Source organism: Sminthopsis crassicaudata, chromosome 2 (assembly GCF_048593235.1).
Source record: "Sminthopsis crassicaudata isolate SCR6 chromosome 2, ASM4859323v1, whole genome shotgun sequence".
Taxonomy (NCBI): domain Eukaryota; kingdom Metazoa; phylum Chordata; class Mammalia; order Dasyuromorphia; family Dasyuridae; genus Sminthopsis; species Sminthopsis crassicaudata.
Genome location: NC_133618.1, coordinates 506,827,143 through 506,847,991, shown reverse-complemented (window position 1 = coordinate 506,847,991; position 20,849 = coordinate 506,827,143). Strand labels below are relative to the sequence as shown.

The 20,849-nt window shown below is 35.6% G+C and overlaps 1 protein-coding gene across 2 annotated transcripts in view; it reads right to left on the bottom strand.

Moving 5' to 3' along the window:
* Window positions 1-20,849, bottom strand: part of COL5A1 (collagen type V alpha 1 chain) — a 288,545-nt gene that overhangs the window by 207,514 nt on the left and 60,182 nt on the right. For both annotated transcript variants that reach the window (XM_074294068.1, XM_074294069.1), the window contains exon 2: window positions 5,760-5,927. In XM_074294068.1, coding sequence (XP_074150169.1) covers window positions 5,760-5,927 — 168 coding nt within the window. The remainder of the gene's footprint in view (window positions 1-5,759; window positions 5,928-20,849) is intronic.

Here is a 20,849-nt window from a genome sequence, read left to right as displayed (position 1 = left end):
ATTATGAATGTTAATGGGATGTGCTCACCCATAAAATGGAAACAGATGGCAGAAAGGATTCAAAATCAGAATCCAACAATACAAGAGACATATACAAAAGACATGGTTGGAACAGAAAGATATACAGAGTTGAAATGAAAGACTCTGGTCTGTTATTCCTTAGCTGAAGTAAAAAAAGGCAAGAGTAGCAATCATGATCTCATACAAAGCAAAAACAAAAATAGACCTAATTAAAACAGATAATCAGGAAAACTGTATTTTTCTAAAAAGTACCATACACAATGAAGTAATATAAAAATATTTACCAGGAAATATCTCTGATAAAGATTTTATTTCTCAAATATGTAGGAAACTGAGTTAAATTTATAAAAATAAGACCTATTATTTTGCTGTTTCAGTTGCATAGTCATAGCCAACCTTTTGAAACCACGTATACCATGAGCATTCTAGGCCTTTCTATCTTCCACTGTCTCTTGAAGTCTGCCCAAGTTCATGCTCATTGTTTTCATGACACTATTTATCTATCTCATCTCTGCCATCCCCTTTTCCTCTTGTCTTCAATCTTTCCCAATATTAGAAACTTTTCCAATGAGTTCGTCTTCTCATTATGAGGCCAAAGTATTTAAGCTTCAACTTCACTATTTGATCTTCCAGTGAAAAGTCTGAATTAATTTCTTTAAATATTATTTGATTTGACCTCCTTACTTTTCAGGGGATTCTCAAAAGTCTTCTCTAGCATCACAATTCAAAAGAATCAGTTTTGTGGCACTCAGCTTTCTTTATAATCCAGCCTTGCTACTAGAAAAACCATAGCTTTGACTATATGGACCTTTGTCAGTAAGGTGATGTTTCAGCTTTTTAGCATGCTATCCGGATTTGCCATAGCTTCTGTTCCAAGGTGCAAATGTCTTTTAATTTCATGACTGTAGTTGCCATCTGCAGTGTTCTTTGGGTCCAAGAATACAAAATTTGAGATTGCTTCCATTTCTTCTCCCTCTATTTACCAAGAAATAATAGGATCAGTAACCAAGATCTTAATTTTTTTGATGTTAAGCTCCAAGACAGCTTTTATACTCTCTCATTTATCCTCATCAAGAGGCATCTTAATTTTTCTGCACTTTCTTCTATCAGAGTGGTATCATCTGCATACCCAAGATTGGTGATATTTCTCCCAGTAACCAAATTCTGGTTTTTAATTCACTTAGCCTTGCATTTTGCATAATGCATTCTGCATATAAATTAAATAAATAGTGACAATATGCAGCTTTATCATGTTCCTTTCTAATCTGAAACCAATCAGTTGTTTCAAGTTCAGTTCTAACTTGTTCCTTGATTCTCATATGCATTCTTCAGAAAACAAGATGACCTGATACTCCCATTTCTTTGAGGACTTGGCACATTTTATTGTGATGCACACAATCAATAGTTTTAGTGTAAGTCAATCAAGCAGAAATAGATGTTTGTTCGTTTTTTTTTTCCTAAAATTATCTTGCTTTCTCTATAACCCAATGAATGTTAGCAATTTAATTTCTAGTTTCTTTGCCTCTTCAAAAACCAGCCTGCTGTTTTGGTAATTCTTGTTTCACATACTGTTGAAGCCTAGATTTCAGAATCTTAAGCATGATGTTGTGGTGTATAAAATGAGCACAATTTTTTGGTAGTTTGAATATCCCTTGACAATGACTATTTTAGAATTGGGAAATAAACTGATCTTTTCCAAAACAGTGACCACTCTTGAATTTTCCAAATTTGTTGGCATATTGAGTACAACAATGTTTCTTCCAAAGGCCTTTTGACTTCATTCTTCAGGATGTCTGACTCTAGATCAGTAAACACACCATTGTGGTTATTGGTGATGTTAGGATCTTTCTTGTATAGTTCTTTTGTTTATTTTCCCTTCTTAATCTCTTCTGCTTCTATTAATGCTTTAACACTTTTGTCTTTTATTATGCCCATTTTTGCATGAAACATACCTTTGATTTTCTTTCCTTTTTTCTTTTTTATTAAATCTTTTAATTTTCAAAACATATACACAGATAATTTTCAATATTCACTCTTGCAAAACCATATGTTCCAAATTTTTTCTCCCTATCTTCCCTTTCACATCCTCCCTTAGATTGAAAGTAATCCAATATATGTTAAACACATCCCCTCCAACATTCATCATTATCTTTTCCTGACATCTTAGCCAATCTGAGAGGTATGTAATGGTACTTTAATTTGTCTTGATTCTTTTAATTTCTTCATCTGAAAATTGCCTGTTCATATCCTTTAACCATTTATCCATTGGATAATGGCTTGTATTCTTATAAATTTGAATCAATTCTATATATATTTTAGAAATGAGGCCTTTATCAGAATCTTTAGATGTAAAAAAAAAAAGTTTTCCCAGTGTACTGCTTCCCTCCAATTTTATCTGCATTGGTTTTGTTTATACAAACCCTTTTTAATTTAATATAATCCATTTTGCATTCTATAATGTACTCTAGTTCTTCTTTAGCCACAAATTTCTTTTTTCTCCACAGATCTGAGAAGTAGACTGTCCTTTATTTTTCTAATTTTCTTATACTACCACTCTTGGCATCTAAATCATGAACCTATTTTAACCCTATCTTGGATATCTCTGATTTCCTTGAAGAGATAGCTTGTCTTTCCCATTCTGTTGCTTTCTTCTCTTTATTTGTGTTGCTTTTTTATGAAAGATTGCTATTCTCTAGAATTCTGCATTCAGATGAATATATCTTTCCCTTCTTCTTTTACCTTTCACTTTCTTTCTTTCCTCAATTATTTATAAAGCCTCAACAGAAATTAATTGTTTTCTTGCTCTTTTTTTTTCCTTTGGGATGTTTTTTGTTGCTGTCCCCACACAATATTGCAAACTTCTGTCCATAGATCTTCAGGCACTCTGTCTACCAGAGCTAATCCCTTCAATCTATTTTTCATTTTCACTTCATATTTATAAGGTATATTACTTGTCATTTCTATTCAGTTTGATTATTTTCTCTATGTTCTTCAATTTAAGTCTGAATTTTACAATAAAAAGTTAATGATCTGAGCCACAGTCAGCTCCACATTTTGTTTTAACTGACATTATAGAACTGGACCACCTCTGGCTATAAAGTATATAATCAGTATGGTTTCTTTATTAACTATCTGGTAATCTTCATGTATAAAGTTACCTTTGGAGTTGTTGGAAAAGAATGTTTGCTATGACCAGTGAGTTGACTTTACAAAGAGCCATTTCCTAGTTATTAAATAGTTAAAGAATGTGGACAGTTTTCAGGGGAAAAAATCAAAGCTATTTATACACAAAGGAAAAAATGCCATAAAGCGCCATTGATCAGCAAAAGATTAAAAAAAAAAAAAAAAAAAAAACACCTCTGAGCTACCATCTCATACCTGTTAAAAATGGCAAATGCTTGAGGGGTGAGGAAAAATAGGTACATTACTGAACTGTTGGTAGTCAACTGGTTCGATCGTTTTTGAGAAAATTTGTTATAGCTACTAGGTCCATACCCCAAAGAGATCAAAGAAAAAGTTCTGATATATTAAAAAATACAGCAGTTCTTTTTTTTTTTTTGTGGTAGCAAAGAAATGAAATTGAGGGGATGCCCATAAGTTGCACAATGGCTGAACAAGTTATGCGTATAATTGTGCTATATGGAATGAGAAGTTTCAGGAAAACATTGAAAGACTTACATGAACAGATTATAGAGTGAAGTGAGCAGAACTAGAACATCATTGTAACAACAGTAACAACAATCTTGTAATGATGATCAACTGTGAAATACTTAGTTGATCAATACAATGATCCAAGAAAATTTCAAAGGATTTATGATGAAAAATGTTATCTACTTACAGAGAAAAAAAAATCTGATGAACTCAGTGCAAATTGAAGTATAGCTTTCTCAGTTTTTTTTTTTTATTTTTCTTATTTTTATGTGTGTGATGTGGCTTATGTAGACATATGTTTTCAATGATTTCATATATATAATTGATATAATAGGATTTGCCTTCTCAGTGAATTGGGGAGAGATGGAAGGGAAGAACAGAATTTGGAACACATTTTTAAAAGGATTAAAAATAAATATATAAAAATAACATGATTTAGCTTTGGCTTTCTTTCTTATATACTAATCAGAATAAAGTACCTTAGTATATCAGCAACATATTAAGTCAAAACTTACCTATAAAGGTAAGTTTTTAAAGATGTTTTTTATTATTAAGTGATTACAGATAGCCTTGCCTTATCTCAGCAGAGCGGTGAAATGTATGGGCCTTGTCTCATTGAGGGAAAAAGACACTTTTCCAGAAAACTAAACAAAACCCCCCTGGGGAGAGCTCTTGAAAGTCAAGCTGAAACAATTGGTAGAGTGAAAGAGGTTAGAGGAAGCTGACTTAAAGATAATAAAATCTCTTGTCTTGAATTAGCTAGTGGCTCAAAATGTTAATAGGCAATCCTATCTATACATAGGATTCATCAGTATGAGATTCTCTAATACAGTAATTCTTTCTACCTAAGAAGATAACAATCCATTTATAATTTAGATAAGGAGCTGTAGTTGACTAAGACATATAGGGATTAAGTAACTTGTCCTAGATCATAATATATGTCAGGAATTTAAAGACAGGTCTTCCCAAGTCAAGTCAAGCACCACCTCCATTACACTCCCTTACTTCTAGTCAATATAGCCAGTAGACAAATTCTCATTTTGGAATAAGAAAGATTTGCAATAGAAATCCACCTCAGATATTTACTAGCTGGGTGATCCTAGATGAGTCACTTAAACTCTCTCTATTTCATTTTCCTCAGCTGTAAAATGGGGTAATCATTAGCACTTACCTTAGCAAGAATCAAGATAAGCTGTGAAAAATTCTTTGAAAACTTAAAGGACTATGTAAATGTGCTATTATGAATTGAAAAAAAATGCCTTAAATAAATCACTCTTATACAAAAAAGAAAAAGTGAATAAATGAATATGTATTTTCTCTTTTCCAAATGGCTCAAAACTTTCTGTGTGAGATTAATCTATTAGAAGAATGTGTGCTGAGGGTGCCAGACCTCCCTCTCACTCATGGCAAACCCTGTTTGAGTTAAGAAAGTGAACTCCTTATTTTCCTAAGGAAAAATCAATCACTGGCCTATTCACACTTGTCCAGATAAAGTCATCTGCCTTTACTGCTGCAACATGCAAAGCTATGATGGTCCTAGAACAGTGTGGGCTCAGGCACGGTGTTTTAGTTACTTAAGTTTTTTTTTTGCATATAATTAAAAGCAGAGATTTGATTCTTGGTAATTGATTCTCGTATTTAAAAAAGCATCTCTCCTCCTGGTAGTCATAAAGTTTGATTCATGTGTTATTTAATGCCATTGTCCTTAATTAAGGTTCTCTTTGAATATATATATTTTATGATGACCCAAAAGTCTCTTTTAAACCACCTACACAAGAAATTCTCATATCCCATTCACAATTATAGCCTAGGTTTATGGAACTGGAGATTACACCTGTTTGTAAAAGAGAGATGTGAACAGATGTAGCTAATGCTCCTGTTCCCACTCAAAGCTGTTCATATTTTTGTCTTTACATGGTGAGAGTTGTTTAGTTTTGTTTAACATAATTAGATTAATGGCCCCTTTAGAAGGACTACCTTGAAAATAATATGTGCTTCTCTATATATGCTTTTCAACACAACTTTATAATTGAAAACCAGAGGTTCATAGCTTCCATATCCCTGGAATAAAAACATAAACTCCTTACCAGGATACAGCTGCTTGGTGGGTGCACTGAGTTGAGCATCCTTTGTAACTCGGTAAGCAACATCTGGTCCTTTGGAAGATTTTCTGCTTGCACACAAACCTGTTGTTTTTGTTATCCCATCAGGCAAATTGTGGAAATCTAATACCTTTAAAAGATCTGCTGGTTGAGCTGAAAAAGGAGAAATAAGAGACAGGAATTAGCTACCAAATGGGAAATGTGGGAAGTGATCCACAATCATCATTGTCAAAAGAAACTCATTCTCTCATTAATAAGTTACACAGAAGGGACAACTCTAAAACAAAACAAGAAAAAACTCAAGATCCTTCTTATTCCATAACATATTCCTGTGTTAGGTCTACAAGCTATAAAAGCAGTTATAAATACAGTCATTCTTCCATGTTACAACTCCTCCCCATCATAGTTTCAATATATTGTGGGCTGGCATAAGAAATTAAATCAGAATTTTGGGGGGAATTTGCAAAAAAAAAGCAGACAACACAGAATCTATGAGCAGATACTTAATGCAAATTTTACAATAAGTACTGTAAATACCCTGTAATAGAAAAAGAAAAAAAAATCAGGATTCTTCTCTTGTATGAAAGGAAGGGACAATGTGGAAGACAAAATTGCATCTGGAATCTGAATGAGTGTTTCTGAGAAATAGCAAAAAAAGTTAGTGTCACTATATTGGAGAGTATACATTGGATTGTAAAGACATAAGAAAATTGAAAAGGGTTTGGGGTAAGGAGAAGTTCCAAAGGGCTTTTGAATAGCACAAGGATTTTATATTCAATCTTGGAAGTGATAGGTAATCACTGGATTTAACTGAGTAGGGGGGGGGGTGTAATAAAGTCAGACGAGTTTTTTTCTGGAATAGGGAGAGATATATAGCAGAAAGACCAACTAGCAGACAATCCAGGCATGTGATGATGAGAGTCTACAGTAAGGTGATGACAATGTCAGAAAAGAGAAAGGAATATACATGAGAGATGTCCTAAAATAAAACCAACAAGCTTTGGCAACAGATTGGACATGCAGGATGAGAGAAAATGAAAAGTCAAGGATGAAACCTCAGTTATAAGTCTAGATGACCAGAAAGATGATGGTGCCCTCAATAATAATAATAAGGAAGTTCAGAAAGGAGGGAGTGTATTTTGGGGAAAGATAATGAGTTCAGTTTCAAACATGTTGAATTCAGAATGTCTAGAGGATATCTAGTTCAAAATATTTAATAGGCAGTTGGAGTTGGGAGACTGCAGATCAGCAAGTGGGTTAGGGCTGAATAAATAGATTTGAGAATCATCAGCATACAAATGCTAATTAAGTCCACAGGAGCTGATGAAATCACCAAATGACATAATACAAAAGAAGAAGAGATCTCAAGACAAAACTCTGTGGGATACCCGCAGATAAAAGGCATGAGCTAGATGCAAAAGACTCTTCTAAGTATCTTTACACTGAGGAATAGTCAGGTAGAATAACATCATAGAATCCTTCAGAGAAGAGAGTATCAAGGAAGAGGTAGGCAAGTGTCAGTAGCTGCAGAGATCAAAAAGGCTGAGGACTGATGAAAGATCATTCATTAGATGTCAGTTAACGCACTGGGCACTTTAAAGAGAGAATGGTCAGTTGAATGATAAGATTAGAAGTCAGACTAGGAGTGATAAAAAAATAAGTGAAGTGTGTCTTAGCCAAAAGGATAAAAGTTTTCTAAAATACTATTTCTATGAATGAAAAAGCACCTGAAATGTTGTTACATCACTGACCAATCTCCTATTCTAAGGAAATCTTCCTTCAGTAATGTTCTAAGATTTGCCTTCTGATTTCAGAGGCCTCTTCTGGGTCTCCTTGGAGAATAAATCATTTGATAGTTCACTGATGTTTTCCCAATTTTTAATTATTCCCTACTATAGTTATATATGCATATTCCTCATCTCTCCCCCAAAAAACTATAAACTCCTTGAAGGCGGGGGACATACCTAGTCCATCTTTCTATGCCAAACTTCATGTGAAATATATATCCTTGCTGGCAGTAAACAGTTGTTGAATGGATAAATGAATGCATGGATAAATAGGTGGATGGATGGTTGAATGAATGAATGGATGGGTAGTTGAATAGCAAAAGCTATAATGAATAATAAATTTCCCAAAACTTGAGGTAGCTTAGTTTATCCAAGGATGAATGAAAGAAGTTAAAAGTGATCTTCCTGAGGCAGAGGTTATTGGATCCTGGATCCAGTATAATTAATATGAATTGAAAAGAATGGTCTGTGTGTGTGTGTGGGGGGAGATATTGTTTGTTGTGTTTTGTTTTATTGGGGGGGAGGGAAAGGGTTGAAGTGAATCTACGAATTCATTAGCATTTTCAATAAGGAAACTCCTTCTACCAATGGGGTTCTGCAGCTATTCTGCAGTTGTGGATAGACCACTGAGCTTGAAATCAGAAAGATTCATCTTCATGCATTTAAATCTACTTCAGACACTAGCTGTGTGACTCTAAATGAGTCACATAACCCTGTTTGCCTTCGTTTCCTTATCTGCAAAATGAACTAAAGAAGGAAATGACAAATAACTCCAATATCTTTGCCAAAAATACTCCAAATGGGATCATGAAATGTCAGGCACAACTGAAATGACTGAACAGAAATACGTAAACAATTTTGCCTAAAGTGAAACAGCTTATATATGCCTAAAATAAAGCTTCAGCTCAGTTCATCCTGAGTTCAGTGATAACCTTCTACCCACTGTGCTATGATGCCTTTCTAATACAGAGCATTTTTGAAGGAAAAAAAAGCATCCTCTATAAACAAAGTTGGAAAAATTGTAATGATAGTTTCCATAAGGCTCCCTCCCTCCTTCCCTTCCTCTCTTCCTTTATTCATGTCTGCCTTCCTGATTTCTTCCTTGTTTCTTTTCTTTCATTTCTTCTTAGTCATTCAGTCTTTTCTTAAAGGTCTCTGGGCGTCTTTCCCAAGTATAGCACTTCACTTGGATAGCTCTCACTATGAGGGAATTTTTCCTTACACTGATCTGATAGCTGCCTCTCAGTAATGCCCACCCACAGTTCCTAGTTCTGACTTCTGGAGCCAAGTTGAAGAAACTTAATCCTTTTCTATGACCATCATTTTATCCAACTAAATGTTCTGTATATGGAGGCAGCTAGGTGACACATTGGATAGAGTGATAAGTTTAGAGTCAGAGAGAATCAACTTCCTAAGTTTAAATCTGGCTTCAGATACTTACCAACTTGTGACCCTGGGCAAATCACTTACCCTGTTTGCCTCATTTTTCTCATGTGTAAAATGGGCTAGGGAAGAAAAGTTAAAACTACTCTAATATCTCTGCCAAGAAAACCCCAAATGGGATTATGAAGAATCAGATATGATGAAAAATGATTAAATGAAAGCAATGGGGGAAGCCCTTGAGAACCACAAAATCTTGGGGTTGAAACTACAGAGTCTGTCTCTTCCACTATATCTCTCTACAACGTACTTGCCAAGAAGTCAATCAATCAACAGGCAGTTATTAAATACTGCCCAGTACTAAGCGAAGGGAGGGGTGCTAAAAGAATTTCTACCTTCAAGGAATTTACATTCTAATGGGGGAGAGAATATGAAAATAATAAAGGGAAACCACATTAGCTAGCTTATTTTGTACCTATATACTCAGATTCTAAGAAGCACTCAGATCACAACTTATCCAAAACAATAAAAAGGTCAGACTCTGCCACATAGCCATTATCCCTTAGGGGCTCCTGCCCTACAAATAGTATTTTCAAAGAATCTTGAGAATTGGACAGCACCTCAAGGGTCTTCTGGTCTGGCCTATACCTTTTTTACATGGGCTATACCAATAACTTTGAAGGATACTCTGAGTCATACACTAAATATGAATGCAGACTGGGATATCACACTTGGACAGGGCTCAGACTTTTAAGGCTTTGTAAAAGCTATGTGGTTTTTGGGCTTCTGGCAGGAAGTATGTACCCAAAGAAAATGTGTTTTTTTTCCCTTCTTTTATCATCCTTGCTATTATGTTGCACATCTAGTGTCCCTTTCATTCAAACAGTTCATTTACTACTCAGGAGAATGCTATGGAAAGCATGCTGCAACTCCCCCCAGTTATCAGTTATCATTAGTCAAATAAGAAAAAGAAACAGAAAAGCATCATTTAAACAATACCAAATCCCTTCAGTGCATAACATCAGCTTAAAAGAACAGCTGAATTTACAGAAGTCAAAGTGACTGACAGTTTGAACGGTGCTTATGGGCTTTTTAGGTAATGTATTGGCTATTTGTGTATCTTGATTCACTACTAAAGGGAAAAGGGAGCAGCATTAACACATTTTATCTTCCATCGTCATTCAATTAAGATCCTCTTTTTCAATAACATTTTTAGGGGAGATTGCCAATTTCCATTTTAACAGAAAGACCTCAGTCCCAGTCCACTCCATTAACATAGCAGGATTTTACAATAGTATAATAGTAAACAGCTCAAGGAATAAAGTGTACAGGGAGCCCTCTGTGAACTCATCTAGCTTGCTAGATGTCATTGGGTTGGTCTCCCCACTTTTCCCTATGCCTTGACTTCCCCCTTGCTTTAAAAAAAAAGTAGAGAGGGATAAATAATTATGCCTTAGAAGAAGATCTTTATGAAGAAAAATTGAGAAATGTTCTCTAGGAATAGTGTATAACTTTGTCATACCACTGGGATTAGACCTGAATAAAGAGAGATTATGAGTTTTAAAAAATATATTCTAACCATATCTTTCAAAGCAAATCATAGATTTAGGACTGGAAGGGATATTAGCATCTGACTAATCTAGCCTTATTACTTTACATATGAGGAAACCAAAGTCAAAAACGGTTGATAATTTCCTAAAGTCACATAGCTTTTAAGGGATGAGACCATATTTGGACCCAGGCTACTTTCTCATAATCAGTCAACAATCAATCACTCAATCAAAAGCATTTATTAAGTGCCTATTGTATTCTAGGAATACAAATACAAAGAATGAGTAATACCCGCTACAAATTAATACCTGTTCCAAAATAAAATCCTCTGGACAAAGTTCAAAGCCACATCTGAATTCCACATGATGGAAAGCTCTAGAACAGTATATAGTTTTTAGCACATGTGCCAAAGGTGACAATTGAGAAGAGACTTGATGGCAGGTACAACTGACACCACTTTACTCTCTTCCTCAGTGTAAAAAGCCACTATTGCTGACTCACAAGTCCCCGGGGGTAAACAGCTACCTGCTGCCCTGACATTCAAAAGAAAATGAGCCTTAAATGATAGCATTTAGAGCTTCAATGTAACTTAGGCAGCATCTAGTCCCTGCCCTTCATTTTACCAGGACTCAAAGAAGTCAAAAGGACTTACTCAATCAGGGAAAAAGTCCTAGTCACAAAATTGGGAGTCCAAGGATATGGCTTTTAATACAAAATGGGAAGGAGACAATATAACAGTCTAAAGAGACAAAAGACCTTGGATCCACTTTCAGTTTGGTTATGAATAGATTTATTGTCTTATAGAAGTCTCTCTCTGGGTTTCAGTTTCCTCATATGTAAAGTATGAGATTTTCACTACATTCATTCATTTTTTTCATAAAACATCCATTTGTTAAGTACTTATTGCATTAAACACCAAGTTTAATACTTGTGTTACATGGACGAGACTGTGTCTATCTCAGATCCTGCAAGCTCTAGAATTCTCTAAAAATCTCTAGGATCACACCACTTTTGAAGTTTTGCACTTTTGCTCTCATGTATAAGACTCAGTCTTTGCCCTCAGATATCTATATCAATATCTACATACACAAATAGATAGATGCACATATGTAGTTATAATTATATTATTTATATATTTATTATTTATTTATCAGATTATGTGTGGGGGGGGGTTAAGCGTAGCTTAGGTGGCACAGTGAATTCAAATCCACCCTCAGACATTTTCTAGCTGTGTGACCCTGTACAAGTCACTTAACTCTATTTGCCTCCGTTTTCTCATTTCTAAAATAATCTGGAGGAGAAAATGACAAACACCTACAGCATCTGTGCCAAGAAAGCCCCAAGTGGGGTCACAAAGCAGTGGATATGACTGAAACGATGGAACATGAACATCAGATAGGGTTAGGATCCCCTGAATGCAGGCAGAGGAAGCCATGATAGAAAAGGACAATGATTTATTGCAACATCTGCAGGAAAGCCTGGAATAAGAGGATCTAAACTGTCCTCTGGCCCAAAAGGTCATCAAATGAGAACTGTAGGGTGAAAAATGTTCATTGAGATCATGAATAAATCATTCCATTTGTCCCTCTACAAAATCTCTCCATTTGTCCCTCAACTAATTGTCTCCCTAATGAATGTCTAATACAAATATGGCGAGGGTGGAGTTAGAATCCCATTTCTGGGCTTCAGAATATCCATTCATAAAATGAGGTGATTAGACATAATTAGCATAAAATTAGCATAAAATGATTGTGAGCCACAAAGCAGACTTCACACTAGAGGTTCTACCCAGGGTTAGATGTTTCTATAATTTCTCTTTATTGACCGTTCCTAACAATGGTTGTATTACTGCTACCACTGGAGAGAGTTGTCCATCATTTGTCAACAAAGAAGCAAGCTTTTTGGGGGAATATTGTGGAAGAATTCATAACTCTCCATGGAAAGAAAAAAGAGAATAGTATTTTCTTAAATCCACCAAATTATCTTTCTGATCTACTTATTTCTAGAAGGAATTCCTTTAATGACTTCTTTAGTTACATCTCAAGTTACTAAATAGCAACTCTTCCCCAAACCTACAATTTTATGTCCATATTCATGAAATGAATCATTATTTATGTCCATGGACTCAGATAACCTATTAGTATGGGACAGTAGAAGCAATGACATATTTGAAGTCAGAAAAATCTGGGTCTACTATTGACCTGGGTCTATGATGTGACCTCTTAGACCTCATTTCCCTCATCTATATGATGGCATGTTAGGGTCCTTATAACTCTGAATCTCTGATTCTTTGTGCAACCTTCCACTGGCACTATTTCAACTCACTTTTATTCAATGAAATCTATTAAATATTTGCAAGTAAAAGCAAATTCTGGAACACCAGAAGGATCAGTGTACTTGAGCTGAAGCTGACCTTAACAGAAACCTACATGGTTATGCCACGTAGCATGACCATGAATATGTTATTTGAATTCTACCAGCCTCTCTTTCCCCATCTACAAAATGGAACCACAAACATGCATAGTGCCAAATTTAGAGGGTTATTGTGAAGAAGGCATTTTGCAAACCTTAAAGCTACATATAAATGGGAATTATTATTATACTATGTAGAATATTGTACTAGGCATTGAAAGAGATAAAATCTTTTTTTATTTTATAATTATAAATTTTTGACAGTATATATGCATGAGTAATTTTTATAACATTATCTCTTGTATTCATTTTTTCCAAATTTTCCCCTCCCTCCCTCTACTCCCTCCCCTAAATGACAGGCAATCCCATACATTTTGCACATGTTACAGTATAACCTAGATATAATATATGTGTGTAAATCCAATTTTCTTGTTGCACGTTAAGTATTGGATTCCGAAGGTATAAGTAACCTGGGTAGATAGACAGTAGTGCTAACAATTTACATTCACTTCCCAGTGTTCCTTCTCTGGGTGTAGTTGTTTCTGTCCATCATTGATCAGCTGGAAGTGAGTTGGATCTTCTTTATGTTGAAGATATCCACTTCCATCAGAATACATCTTCATACAGCATTGAAGTGTAGAGTGATTCTATTTATTTCACTCAGCATCAGTTGATGTAAGTCTCTTCAAGCCTCTCTGTATTCCTCCTGCTGGTCATTTCTTACAGAGCAATAATATTCCATAACCTTCATATACCATAATTTACCCAACCATTCTCCAACTGATGGACATCCATTCATCTTCCAGTTTCTAGCCACTACGAAAAGAGCTGCCACAAACATTTTGGCACATACAGGTCCCTTTCCCCTCCTCAGTATTTCTTTGGGATATAAGCCCAGTAGCAGCACTGCTGGATCAAAGGGTATGCACAGTTTGATAACTTTTTGGGCATAGTTCCAAATTGCTCTCCAGAATGGTTGGATTCTTTCACAACTCCACCAACAATGTATCAGTGTCCCTGTTTTCTCACATCCGCTCCAACATTCATCATTATTTGTTCCTGTCAACTTAGCCAATCTGACAGGTGTGTAGTAGTAGAAAGAGATAAAATCTGGACAGCATAATAAAATGCAGAGACATTGCCTTATCAACAATGGTTTTCATATAGTCAAAGCTATGATTTTTCCAGTAGCAATGTATGGTTATGAGAATTCGACTATAAGGAAAACTGAGTACTACAGAACTGATGCTTTCAAATTGTAGTGCTGGAGATGATTTTTGAGACATGATGTTATGACTACAGTTCTGTCTCTTAGACAGCAAGTAGATCAAATCAACTGATATTTAAATAAATTAACTCAATCTATTCACTACAAGGTCAAATATTGATGCAGAAGCTGAAGCTTAAATATTTTGGCCACATAATAGAAAACAGGACTTAATGAAAAAGACTCTGATGTTGAGGAAGATTGAAGGTAAGAGGAAAAGGGGATGCCAGAGGATAGGAGAGGTAGATAATGTCATGGAAACAGTGAATTTGAACTTGGACAGACTTTGAGAGATGTTAGAGGTTATAAGGACCTAGAATGCTTTGGTCCATGGAGTCACAACTTGAAGGACTGAATAACAACAAAATTAAAGAAGATAGAAAATTATGACATAATCCCTACCCTAATGGAAAATATCCATGGAAAACAATCCATCAAGTAGTTCTACCAATTGACAGTTTGTATTTCTAGTTCCAGCAAGAAATAATTTACTAAGTGCCTACCATGTTTCAGGCACAGCACTAGTATTTTACAAATATCATCTCATTTGATCTGCCTACTGATTCTGGGAGGTAGGTGATGCTATTATTCCCATTTTACAGGTGAGGAAACTGAGACAAACGTAAAATAAGTGACTTAGCCTGAGTCAAACAGATAATAAGTGTTTGAGGAAGGATCATCCTGGGCCAAAGTTCTATCACTGCACAATCTAGCTGCCTCAGAAAGACCCTAAATTTCAATCCTCCTTCTATCACTTAATAGGCATGTAAACTAGAGAAATACACTTCATTTCATGGTGCTTCAGTTCTTTCATCTATATAATGGGGATAATTAGCCCTGATCTACCGATTCCATAGAGCTGTTTGTGGTAGAAAATTGTGTTAAGTGAGATAATTCATATGAAAAGACTCAATAAACCAAAAAACACAATTCAGCTGTGGTACCTAGTTTCCTTCCACACTCTATTCCCATTATTACTATTGCATCTGGGAGAGGACTCTGCAGAAGGCTGGCATTCAGTGAATGCCTCTTGACTTGAATTTGATTGTCAGAGGCAATGCAGATCGCAAGGTGATGGATTTGGCCAGGGGGAAACATTCCAGTCTGAAAATATGCCAGATTGAACAGATGCCACCATGCCAAGAGCCAGTTCACCCACAATGCTATTGGCCCGGCCCAAAATTCTGGCTCATCTCCCTACAATTCTGTTCCAAGATTCTGTTCTATTACAGTACTCAGTTGGGGGAAGGTTTTTTTTTCATCACTATGAGTCTTCAATCCTAAGCCTGCTCCACAATTTTCAGACTCTTTTCCTCACTTCTTAGAATTTTTGGGCTCAATAACCTGTTTCCCAATCTCTTGTATAAAGGGAAAAAGGAGGTAAGGGAAGCAGCAAGTAAAGGGGAGTGGCTAACATGCTAATTTCCGCATATTTGTGGGTACTTTTATAGGCCTCTGCTGTAACAAGTTGAAGAGGCCACCAGATATTTCCTAGGACCTCTGCCACCTTCTCATCACAGTTAAAGGGAATCCCCAGGCCATGGGGCTGAACCAGTGTGGAAAGGGTGAAGGAGGCAATTGGCAGGCAGGGAGATTTCTGGAACTAGACAGCTCTGAGCTACATACTGTTAAAGTCATCTGTTTCAATAAGAAATTCACAGGAGAATCAAATGCCTTCAGGATACTGGGAGAAGCTCAATGGTATGATAAAAAAGAACTTGGAGCATGGGAGGCAGAAAAGACCTGTGTTCAAAAGCTGCTTACATCATGGCGGGGCTTTGTGTCTCCCTGAGCATGTGACTTCTTTCTTTGCCTCAGTTTCCCCACCTTGTATAGGAATTACTCATAGAACCTGAGAAACTCAGAGCTAGGTGGGAACTTAGAAATCATCTAATGTTATAATCCTTAATGTTTTTCAAAAAGATGCTTTGCTCTTAATGTTATAAAGGGGAGATGATAAAAAAGAGATTCCTTGATAAAACTGATGAGCTTAGAAGTAAGGCTCATCAATAACAGGTATCTGTGAGCTCCTCTCCTAAATGAATGGATTAGTGTGAGATGGATTGTGTAAGAATCCCCACTTGGCTTGCTCATAAAATGGCATCAACAGATCCTTTCCATACTTTTGCTCTTCTTATGGGGAAACCCTTAGAAAGCAGCAGATCTAAGTGTTGTATGGTACAACAGAAAAAGTCTGAGAGTTAAAGTCAAAGGAGTTTAATTCAAATGCCAACTGTGCTACCTACTTACCTATATGACAATGGACAAATCATTTAACCTTTCTCAGCCCTCATCAATAAACTGTATGTCAGGGGATGGAAGGGTTGGAATTAAATTAGATGACCTTGAAAGTCCTTTCTACCTGTAAATTTATGAGCTTGTATACAGACTTTAATCCTTGGGGAAGGGGGGAGCCAAGAAAGGGGAGGAGGGGTGAGCAGTGCTTTATCTGAAGTCATTAATAGCTTCCTTTGAAGCAGAAATTCATGGAAATTACTCATCCCTTCACCTACATGAAAAAAAGTTCTTGGACCTTAAGTTTCTGGCCCCAGCCACTGTGAGAAAATGATGTAACCTTTCAACAGTATGGCCCCTGTAGAAAGACAAACCATATGATCTAAAAATGGTTAGAATCAATGAAAACAAGCCTTCTGGAGAGGGGAAGGGCCTTTTGGGGGCATTATAACCTCAGAATATAGCCTTCTAGGGAGAGCAAGTGGATTCCATGCATAGTACCATACTCAAAGATTGCTTCTTCAAAAATGACAAATTAAAGATGGTCATAATACAGAATTTTATCAGAGAAAGGGAATTTTAGGGCAACATAAGCCTCTTAAAGAGAAAAGGATGTCATAGATGGCTCCAAGTTAAAAGAACAACCAAGGGACTTAAACGAGGACATAAGGGATGAGGCTTTTGAACTTTGTACTCTGCTAATCTATGATATATTCAGAATAGGCAGTCTCGATATCTGCACTTCTGGGATTTAAAACAAACAAACAAACAAACAAAACACACTTTAAAGGAATATAGGGAATTACCCTATTAAAGAAGCCCAAATTTGTTCACCTTCTGAAGGAAGTGCAAATAACAAGGTAGTGCTTTGAGTCTATGAAAAGTGAGATTCAGTAAAGATGAATGATAGTTGGATCAATTATTCTGGTATTACTGTGAGCCTTGTTTTGCCCATGGTTTTCTGTGAGACTTTTTTTTTTTTTTTTTTTTTTTTGGTGTATACATACACACACACACACACACACTCTCTCTCTCTCTCTCTCTCTCTCTCTCTCTCTCTCTCTCTCTCTCTCTCTCTCTCTATATATATATATATATATATATATATATATATATTTTTTTTTTTTTTTTTTTTTTTTTTTTCCTTTTTACTGGGGCTGGGGTTAAGTGACTTGCTCAGAGTCACATAGCTAGGAAGTGTTAAGTGTCTGAGATCAGATTTGAACTCAGGTCCTCCTGACTTCCGGGCTGGTGCTCTATCCACTGAGTCCACCTAGCTGCTCCTCAGTTTTCGTATATTTTTGCATTTTGTGCAGGAAGAGCTTAATCCTATGCCTGATATGTGCTTTAATAACATGACTACTCATGTGTGATCTGAGTAATCTTTTATTCATATATATATAAAGACACACATCAGTTATATTCTGAGATTTTCCCAAAAAATTTCTGATGTATAAACAAGTCAAAGAAAAAGTGACATTTTTTTAAATAGTCTTCAGAATTGGACCTAGATCATATAAGACTAAAGTATGGAGTGCAAGGCCACAATTTACATTATTATCATCATCACATTTTAAAAATTATAACAGCTTTTTATCTTTCAAAATACATACAAAGATAGTTTTCAACATTTCCCCTTGCTAAATCTTGTATTCCAAAATTTTCTCTCTCCCTCTCCCCCACAGTAAGTAATCCAACATATACTAAAACATGCAATTCTTCTAAACATATTGCCACATATATCATGCTGCACAAGAAAAATCAGATCAAAAGGGGAAAATATCATATTTTAATTTGTTTTTATCCACAAACCTTTTCCCTAATCTTTTCTATTTAAAAAGAGGTATTTTACAAGAGTCTAATAAAAAAAAATTCATAACAGAATAAGCAGAACTAAAATTAATTACAATAATGATCTTCAATCTAATGAAAGAATTTTTAATATATAATCCCTAATATGGGATCATTGAATCTGTGGTAAGCACTTCCTTTGATAGAAAAATATACTACTGAATATATCCATGGTCCAGAACTATTAAAAACTTCTTTTTATTGACACAAAGCCTACTTTCTTTCAAATTCTATCATTACTGAAATTACTAGGAGTTAAGATTACTATGAGTTGACATGCACAGAAGACATTTTTTATGATGCAATACCCTGCAGGAGGAGTAGAATCAAGGGTGTGTTAACTATCTTGCATCTTGTTGTCATTTAGCAGATTTTCGGTTCTTTCTGATCCTATTTGGAGTTCTCTTGGCCAAGACATTGGAGTGATTTATCATTTCCTTCTCCAACTCATTTTTTGGATTTAGAAACTGAGGCAAACAGGATTAAGTGACTTTCCCAGAGTTAAACAGTAAATGTCTAAGTATGGATTTGAGAAGTCTTCCTGACTTAAAAGCTCAGCACTTTATCCACTTTATCACCTAGTGGCCCCAATTAAGTTACTTGTCAATCTTTCATTGTGAGCATTTATACCTTAGAAATCAACAAATACTTCAAATCAAGGCTGGATTTATTTTGTTAGTTGTCTAGACCTGAGAAAAAGATGGATATAATGTTAGTAATAAATATTAAATTTAAAAGTGTATCTCATGTATATATTTTTCTACAGTAAGTCAGTTATTAGCATTTGACCAGCACACTCGTGACAATAGTAATCCATTAGTAGATATTGTGGCATTAGCAAAAGCTGAGTCCCCACAAATGATGAGACTGAAGAGAGGAAAGTTTTTATTATAGGAAGAAAAATCAGAGAGGATTGGAAATACGAACTACTTCCATTGGAGGAAACTGTTAAACGGTCTGGAAAACCCTTCAATTAGAACTCTTAGGGGAAGAGGTAATGATTAGAGAAAAATAATAGGGTGGTTCAAAAGGCAACATTCTTATGCATAGGTGTCTTCATGAGCAAATGAAGTAACAAAAAACACTCTACTTGAAATTTAAAAAAAAAAAAAAAAACACTTGGATTTATATCAAACAATCAATAAGCATTTATGAAGCACCTAAAGGCAACCAATGGAGTATTGGATAGAGTTCTAGTCCTGGAATCAGAAGGAACTGAATTCAAATGCAGCCTCAGACTTTGCAATCCTGGAAAAGTCACCAAACCTCTGTTTGCCTCAGCTTCCTCAACTGTGAAATGGGGATAATAACAACACCCAGCACCCAGACTTCCTTAAAGCATTGCATAAATATGAATTATCATTCTTTCTTGCTTGTTACTAATAGTAATAAAGAAGAGAGGATACCAAACTTCACCCACTTCACATTTAACTGTAAAAGCAACTAAGTTCTATCAACAGGTAGTTGTCTATTTTTCTAAGAAGCAGATGTAATAGGATAGCAAGAAAATAATGAATATAGTCAGAGACTCTCTGTTCAAATTCTGTTTTTTACTAGCTCTGTGATATTAGCTATATGAGATTATCTCTTAGGACCTGAGTTTCCTCATCTGAAAAATGAAAAAATTGGACCAGAAAATCTAGTCTAATTCAATTTATAATGTTTTTTTTTCTTTCTAAAGTCAATTATGAATGGTCAACACTAAAGAGGGGGATCCCCAACAAATTTACTTCTACTATTGTCTATTAGAATCAATTTCCTTTTAGAGCATGCTGGGTGAGATCTGTTGCTTATGGATTCCTGTTTTTTCATCAGTACTACTAGACTTACTAGATCTTCAGATACCAGATGTTTAAGTGTCCAAATGACTTCAGTACAAAACATTCTCATGACATCTATGAGCTGCACCATCAATTTGCTAATCTGACCTTTTTAACATCAGTAAAGATGGTGTTAATGAAATGAGTCAGATTAACTACTTTTGATGGGCAAAGCATTAGGAGGATGTGCTGCTGCATCATGACCTGATGCTCTAAGCAAAATTCTGTCAAAAAGATAAACTATGGAAAGCAATGACCCCCTTGTGCTGCCTGAACAAACTCAACTTGACAGGTTCATTTACCCTTGCCAACACAATATGTTGCAGCCTTCTACTCAGAGGAGCAGAAGAATGACTCTGCTTTCTGGATGGGCTCTTGGGGCCTTCAGGAACAGCCAGGATTAACTAGCCCACTGCTTTTACTGCAATGGAAATCGGTTCCTGACAGCTATATGCCACCCTGGATACCTCTTCTGTGATTCTGAAGTGCAAAGAAGTCTGACATTAGCCCATTCCACTTCCCTGAATGATCCTAAGTGTCTAAGTATTTGCTAGAGGAAAGAAATTACACAGAAAGAATCATCTTCCTCTTTGGAGAGCAACAAAGTTGCTCTGTCCTGGATACAAACATACACACACAAACACACACATATACATATATGCACACCCCTAATCTTTCTAAGATGAAACAAAAAAAAATGAGATGAAGCCCAAAGTCACAATATTAGGGTACAAAAAGCTTTGTTCTTAGGAAAAATTCCATAACTATAAAA